Source organism: Helianthus annuus, chromosome 12, assembly GCF_002127325.2.
Source record: "Helianthus annuus cultivar XRQ/B chromosome 12, HanXRQr2.0-SUNRISE, whole genome shotgun sequence".
In the NCBI taxonomy this organism is placed as follows: Eukaryota; Viridiplantae; Streptophyta; class Magnoliopsida; order Asterales; family Asteraceae; genus Helianthus; species Helianthus annuus.
In genome coordinates this window covers 8,639,900-8,648,171 of record NC_035444.2, presented here as the reverse complement: position 1 = coordinate 8,648,171, position 8,272 = coordinate 8,639,900, and the positions used below count along the sequence as shown (strand labels likewise).

The 8,272-nt window shown below is 38.3% G+C and overlaps 2 protein-coding genes across 2 annotated transcripts; one reads left to right on the top strand and one right to left on the bottom strand.

The window, feature by feature from the left end:
• Positions 1–595: 595 nt before the first annotated feature.
• LOC110892390 lies at positions 596–6,241 on the bottom strand. The gene is made up of 7 exons (XM_022139556.2): positions 6,032–6,241; positions 5,672–5,974; positions 4,368–5,439; positions 2,686–3,126; positions 2,161–2,596; positions 1,492–2,063; positions 596–675 (listed from the first exon to the last, which is right to left on the bottom strand). The coding sequence occupies exons 1-7, from the start codon at positions 6,218–6,220 to the stop codon at positions 596–598; spliced, it is 3,093 nt and encodes a 1,030-aa protein (XP_021995248.2). The 5' UTR covers positions 6,221–6,241.
• Positions 6,242–7,094: 853 nt separating this feature from the next.
• Positions 7,095–7,799, top strand: LOC110892391. The gene has a single exon (XM_022139557.1). It carries the CDS (start codon positions 7,095–7,097, stop codon positions 7,797–7,799), a length of 705 nt encoding a protein of 234 aa, XP_021995249.1.
• Positions 7,800–8,272: the final 473 nt, after the last annotated feature.

Genomic DNA, 8,272 nt, shown 5'->3' with positions numbered 1-8,272 from the left:
AAGTTGGGGTTGTTGAGTTTTTAAGCTAACCTAAATCTAATACGTATATACTACGAATAGTTATTAGATAAGGATTTGGTAGTTCAACCTTCTTGGCCGGCTTAGGCCCAGGTCCATGACAATAACAATTACATGCATAACCTTAAGCCCAATAGATGTGTACCAATTTCTAATGGGTGTGTGTGTGAGTGTGTGGGCCGAGACTTGATGGCGGCCCAATCTTCATAACCTTGGCCCCATTTAACCCACTCAAGTAAGACCCGATACGCTTTACGAATAGCATTTAATCGAAACGAGCATGCGAAAGAAATGTAATAGGGAATCAGGATTACAAAACTAACCTTGAAAGTTCAGGTTGTCACATAAACATGGAGAGGAACTCTACCACCATAGGACTATAAGAAGGCCCAGCCGCATAAAAAAACATACGATCCCACGGGTTATTTTCCCCGATTATACCCCGGGCCCTCTGCTCCTCGTCACACTCCCGTAACGCGTCCCAACACAATGCCCTCTGCTGCCTCACTCTCATACCCCGGAACTTGGCAAAACGTCTGTATTCCATACTGCGCTGGGGGAAGTCTAAAAATTCGTACTACTCACAATTACCCCCGGCCATCGGATTGAATACCGGACCACCATTTGGTGCGTGTTGTTCCTCATCTGACGACATATCTGCAACAATTAAAAGTTAATATTTTGTCAGAATATTAATAAAATTACGACAACCCACAAACACCACAGCCAACCCACAACCACCACAGCCCACCCACAACCACCGTCAAACCCTAACCCATAGATACAACCACCACCGTCCTAACCTCAACCACTCTAACAACCACCACATTCCTAACCTAAACCACTCTAACAACCACCACCGTCAAACACCTCTACCGCCAAACACCACAACCAAAATATTTCAGAATAAACAAAAAAAACCGTAAAAAAACAATAACAAAAAGGAAAGATGAAGATGTTACTAACCTCTTGTGGAAATTCGCACCGTATGGTTCGATACGGGATAGAAATGGTATACGGGAGAGAGTTGTGTGTGTTTTTGGTGTGTGTGTTTGAATTGATTTTGATCTAGTTTTCCCTCTTTAGTGAGCTGAAATGTTGTTTGTGTTGGTATACACTCCTCATTAGCCAATACGTGGCTTATAGATTGCTTACCAGCAACCGCTTATTGTGCTATGAGCGGCATATAGAGGCTGGTATACACCTCTCATTGCCCAATATGCTGCATATGATGCCTTTCTTTTAATAAAAATAGTGATGTAAATAAGTGTTTTTACATTATAAAACAATGTAATTAACATTTTTTTTATAAAATAAATGTTGCTTACACTATATTCAAAAGATAATAGAATGTAACATAAAAAAATAAAACATAATAATACGATTAAACAGTTTTACGTGTTACAATGAGAACCTACAACAAGTTAATAAAGTCTCTTCGTACACTTCTATTACTACGAAGTAACTTCTTACCCTCTGAAAGACGAGACATGTACATTGTCTCCCACTCCATAGCTTCAGTACTTCGATACATATTCCATAATCCATTCGGTGGAGGCATCGGACCATCATCCGTTAACTTAACCATGATGAAATGGCCATCTTCCACATAGGCAATCGAAAGAACAGAATGGCCCTCCGCCGGACCATCAAACATGGGAAAGTATGTTTGACAAACACCATTGCTTAAATGTTGAACAACCACACCAAATTTTTGAGCCACCAACAATCCGGTGTATGGCAAGAACATCCAGCATGCCATTGGTGCAGGTTCCACGTGCAACCAGTTTATTGATCGATATACTGTAGTGTAAAATCCCGGATCAAAAGAGTCAAGAAGAGGCATCCACCGGGCTTTGTTAATGAACATCTCATCCAGTAGCTCTTGGCGGACCCACATCCAAGCATTCTGGTCCAACCCCAAACCCAACGCCACCGATCGAAACCCACAGTTACAGTCAGGCTGGGCATCTTCCATATGTGTTATGTATCTTCGATACATAGATGGAAGCCAGTCCTTAAAATGATCGATCATGTTTTTGTACCTGTAATTGTAAAATATATTGTGGAAAATCTTTATCAGGGAAAATGTATGTATGGAAGTACGTAGGATATTATATAGGTCAATGATTGTTGACGTACCTATCCCCCACCAACAGTGGAAAATCTTCATCTATAATTTCAGCTGTCTTTTTAGCCTTATTTTTCTTTGAACGACTGCGTTGCACTGCTGGCTTTTGAGCGTCCTCGTCCTTCTTTTGGCTTTTGCCTTTTGCTTCGGACCGGGTATCTTTACGTCTCGCAACCTCCTCCTTCTTTTTTTGTTGTGCTTTAGAGGTTGGGCGTCCCCGAGTATCTTGTTGTACCTCAGGCGGTTGATGGTCAGTCATACTTGGATTCACCACCTCCTTTATCTTCGACAACATACTTTTTAACACTATCGGTGGTTGCGCCTTCAGTTGTTGCATGACTCTGTCCATTTCCTCCCGAAGATTATTATCGTCTTCCTTAAGTTCTTCAGCATTGAAATCTAGTTTTGTCCAGAATTTGTCTACGGCGGCAAGAGGAATTTTGCAATCTGTATTTTAAAAACAATAGTTAGAAATGAGGGCGGGGGGTGGGTATTCATATGAAGTAGAATAAGCGGTTGAAGCCTGTTTTTATTACTTGTATTTTCCCACCACTCCATCCGACAAGCACATGGCAACCCACAACTCGTAAAAAGCACATGACCACAAGTCCCCCCTGCTGCGACCAACGTACGTATCTTTTTCTTCTCCACAAGCAACAAATCTAGTGCTTTCAGGGAAACATTACCACGTAGGTTATCAAAGAATGATATCATGTGGTCCCCCATTTTCAAGGACCGGCTATCCTGAAAAGTGAGGTTTATTTGTATGCGTTGTGACTCTACAACTTTGTCAACAAGCCACACAAGTCTATGGAGCGAGCTGTTTGGCCCCTTAAGGTATCTCTTAAACTTAGCATGTTGGCTTTCAACTCTGTTGGTTGTATGTTGACCAAAGTTAGGGCTTGTGTTAGTCCAGGCTGAAACAAACTTTTCTTTATAGGGTAGTAGCCAGACAGTATACAAATAGTCCAAAACCCCTGAAAAAAAAAACAGAATATAACGATTTGTAATGTTTGTATTGTAACAAAATTTTTCTGATAAATTAACTATTTTTAAATAATTAATTAAACAAATACAACTATGTAATTATTGGATTAAATTGGTTAAAAATCGAATTTTGGGAAAAATATCATTTTTATATTTTCGAATATCATTCTGATGTTAAAATAATTATATAAAAATTTTCAGGTTTTATAAAATTAGTTTACTATTTTTATTGAATTTAATAAGATTAAAACTAACTTAATTCATAATAATTAGATAAAACCGGAAAGAATTATAATTTATATTTTTAGTAAAACAGGTTTGATGTATATGAGTTTATAAAAATGTTAGTTTTTATAAAAGCGATAAAAAACGTACAAAATAAAATAAAAGGTGTGTGCCCGGTTGGATTTTAAGAAGTGTATAAAATAACTAATGTTAGGGTATATAACAGCTCCTGGACAGGAGGATAAACTGGTAAAGAAGGGGTGCTTTTACACGAGTGGTCCGGGTTCGATCCTTGCTAAGGGGCGGGTTATACAAGAAACCCCCCCTTTTTGTTATTCTAATTAACGTAGTTAACTAAGTTAACTTCTTTTTTAAAGTATAAAACAACTAATGTTAGGGTATATATCAGCTCCTGGACAGGAGGATAAACTGGTAAAGAAGGGGTGCTTTTACACGAGTGGTCCGGGTTTGATCCTTGCTAAGGGGCGGGTTATACAAGAAACCCCCCCTTTTTTGTTATTCTAACTAACATAGTTAACTAAGTTATTTTTTTTTAAAGGATTTCTTATTCAACATTTAACTTGGTTAATATTTTAGAGTTAAAATAAGTTTCAAGCAAGGCAATTTCAACCCTTATACTATAGATTTCAATAATTACATTTTATGCCCAAATACTTTGTAGTTTTAAATAATGTCAAAATAACCCCTAGACTATAACTTTCAATAAATGACAGTTTAGTCCCTAGACTTGGTTTTAACCATTTTTGTTATTCTAATTAACATAGTTAACTAAGTTAATTTTTTTTAAGGATTTCTTATTCAACATTTAACTTGGTTAAGATTTTAGAGTTAAAATAAGTTTCAAACAAGGCTATTTCAACCCTTTTACTTTAGATTTCAATAATTACATTTTATGCCCAATACTTTAGATTTCAAACAAGTCCCTCAACTTATAGTTTCATAAAATGTCAAAATAGGCCCCTATAGTTTGTAATATAATACGTACCTGATCTATGGTCGTCAGTCAGTCGCGTAAATAGCCGCTCAAAGTTATAATTGTATAGCGTCTTAGTGGGAGAATTACACAATCGAGACCAAGAAAGCTTGAATATTTTCCATTCTTCAGCCGTTGCAAATTTTGCCTTGGTGTGTTTTAGAATATTTTGTGAGATGTGCCACCGACATAGCAATTTGGATGCTTTTGGGAATAGTTTATCGCAAGCATTCATCAAAGCTTTATCGCAATCTGTTACTATCACGCGCGGTTCCATACCCTCTTCCAACAATCCTTTGAGGTTCTGTAGGACCCACAAGAAGTTATCCTGTTTTTCTTTAGAGATAAAAGCATGAGCGACACAAAACGACTTGTGTGTCGATGTCACACCCACAATTTGAACAAACGGAAGTCTATACTCATTAGTTTTGTAAGTGGTATCAATCATCAACACATGTGGGAAAGCACGCCACATATCGTACGAGTACCGATGAACAAAAAAAACCTCCTCGACCGCATTTGTTTCGGGATTCACCCGGGTGTGGTAAACATACCTTCCTTCATGCAACATTTGCTCCAATATCTGCATTGGAGTCCGATCACCGTACATTTTGACTTTAATCTTTTTTATCACGTTTTGTATGTCTCGTAGAATGCACACGCTCTGTGGGTTTTGTTTTCTTATGGTTAAATGTATGTTCGTAGGCTCCATGTTTTGAATATAAAGTCTCTCTACCAATAATTCTTCGTCTGGGGTCAACCTTCTTGCAAACGCGTGACCCTCGAGAAATACCGCAGGCTCATGGTTATGATCCTTTTGCTTCACCGCTAAGCTCCAATTGCCACTACTTGCGTCTAGTTTCCCTATCATTTTAAAAGGACACCCAATCTTCTTGCTACCAGAACGCCGAACTGTTGCTTTACTTTTGCATGTGCCTCCACGGTCGCATTGCAACCATATCTTCACTGTCCTTGCTGACGAATCTTCACCCTTTGTTACCGTTCGTTGGGTCACAATGACGTAACCTTTCGTAATTTCTGTTTTGTAAGCCCAATTCTTTAACTCGTGAAGTGTCGCAAATACCTGAAACAACGGTAATTTAAAACTATGTTTAAAACTATATTTGTTTAAAATCTAATAAACCTTATACATAACGAATAACACGTAAACAAAATCAACTTTTTTCTAAATTCTAATAGGCACCCTTCTAATAAACCTATACATAACGAATAACACGTATACAAAATCAAAATTGTCTAAAATTTAATAAACATTATACATAACGAATAACACGTAAGTGACGGTAATGTTATACCTTTCCTTGTTTTTTCGGGTCATTAGCACCATCGTCCTTTTCACCACCATCGTCCCCGCCACCACCATCGTCCCAGCCATCACCATCGTCCCAGCCACCACCATCTTCCTCGTCTTGATCACTTTCCTCGAAGTGTGTAACACCTTTCTCGATTTCGTTCTCGTCTTCCTCGATGTCAAAAGCACCTTCCTCGGACTTTTTCTTGCGTTGTTTTTCCTGATGGGAATGGTAAGTACCGTATGCATGTTTTTCCTGTTGCGGATAGCTTTGAGCCACGTAAGATGGTCCCGCCTCCTCTACGACCTGAAACAACTTAATGGTTATACTAAAATAACCAAAACGACAATATGAATTTTTTACCTGGTTCAAATCAGGCACCACGGACCGCACACTCCCTTCCTGATGCGAATGGTAAGTTCCGGCGTGTTGCGGACGCACGGAAACCACCTCCTCCTCACCTCGATCAACGCCGGGTAACCAAACGCTATCGGAGACATATGACTCATTCGAAATTTCACCAAAAAAATATCCAAAGTCCCAATTTGACATCGTGATTCGAATCTAATTTAACCAGACCATTTATTTGAAAACTTTTATCATTTTCATCACTTTTTTGGGATTTTTGAACATTTGTATTACATAAATCCCGTAAGCTTGGGGTAAAAGGAAAAAATTCGAAACAATACGCAGCGTATAGGGCCATGAGCGCGTATATGCGGATCACCTTTTCAGCCTTTACAGTCTGAACTCAACTGTCTTGTCAGCAATATACCTTAAATTCAGAGATTATAGTACCAATGAGCAGTGTATAATGCAATGAGAGGCGTATAGGGTTTAATGCTCCAACTACCACCTTCTTATACAGCGCTCATAGGGCAATGAGGGTCGTATAACTTTACTTTTTCTGACATAATTAATGCACTCAAACCCTATACAACCCTCATTGCCTTATACGGGGCTGCTGGGAGGGGGTATGTCATTACTTTTGGGGGATGTACCAATACCCTCACCCCTATTATATTGGTGCGTCTAACATACGTATTATCTAAACCTTACTCAAAAGAACATTAAATACAGCTTTACTCTAGCTCACATATGTTACATGTACATGTGTCACATCTTGATCTCTTGTCACACTTTAAAAAATGATAATATTAAAATTTCCTACATGTAGTTAAGAATAAGAATATGAATACACTAAAATGACATGGGGATATGCCACAAGAAAGATGACCTTGTAGCCAACCCTATCCCAATATTTTATTCATATTAACCCTATTTAAATATAAATCATGAGTGCATGCACATTTTTAATGTTACATGATTTCTTTATATATACGTATACCTTCCTACATCTATATGCTTTGACCCCTTTACATTTCACAATCTCAAATACCAAAACTCACACACAAACTTTGTCAAAATGAGTGTCAACGATGACGATCATCAAGAACTTGATGAACTCGACACACTTTCACTCACAGATTTCCCCCTAACAAGTGACCAAGATCATGATCATCATCCGAACGTTCCATCATCACCGGTACCAGAAGATTTATTCGAGTTTTGTAGCGGCAGATCATTAGGGTTTTCTGAAGATCCCAGGATGTCCCATGCAGAAGATATGTTCTCCGGTGGGAAGCTCATACCGATCAACAATCAAAACCGTAAAGAGAAACACATTAACCGCAGGCGATCCGAGTCAATGCACGAGTTAAAGAGCAGCACAAACAAAACAACAGCAAGTCAACTCGTGAGAAACAGCCACTCTTTGGATTACAAGAAGCTTAACCGAAACTCGAGGTTGAACTATGAACCGACAGCGGAGATCCACCGTAACAACCCGAGTAATAAAACGTCGTCTTCGAGGTGGTCGGATATTGTGTTTGGGCCATTAAAAGGGCCCCCGGAGATGGATCTCCGGGACATTAGGAACAGGCAGGTTGTTAATACGTCGAAGTCGATGTTCGCTAAGGTTGAGTCGAGTAACAGGTTTGCGGTCAACCACCGGGCGGGTTGTCACCGGAAAAGTTCATGGGGAGTGCTTGGGATACTTAGCTGCAAAAGCTCCGGCAGTGTTGCCGTGAACATGCCGTTAAGTTATGAAAAGTTGAGTTTAAAGAATTGACACGTTGGTGCCCTTAGTTTTTTCAAGAATGCCATATGGGGCACAAAGTTAATAATTGTATTAGGATTTGGAGCTTTTTTTTGTTTGGTAGTTGTATTGGTGTCAGTACAATCACTCCATGCATGCTTAAATGTATAACCCATGATGCAATTTCTTTATATTTTTAGTCTGTCAAAAGCCATTTTGAATTATTGTATGTGGTTATGATTTATGAAGTAATAAGATGAAATGGAACATTTTGTTTTTTTTATTTTTTATTATTATTGAGTAGTTAAAACCATGGTTTAGAAAGATTCTAAGTGTAGGAATGAAGTAATATCTATATCCCTTTTTAATTTTTTGGTGGTGTTAATTTCATTTTTAAGGTGGTGTCTTATGATACAAAATACCAAATAACAACATTAACTCATTATTAAATAAACACAACACCAAAAAATAGATTACACATCACCATTAAATGCTTATAAGTTATA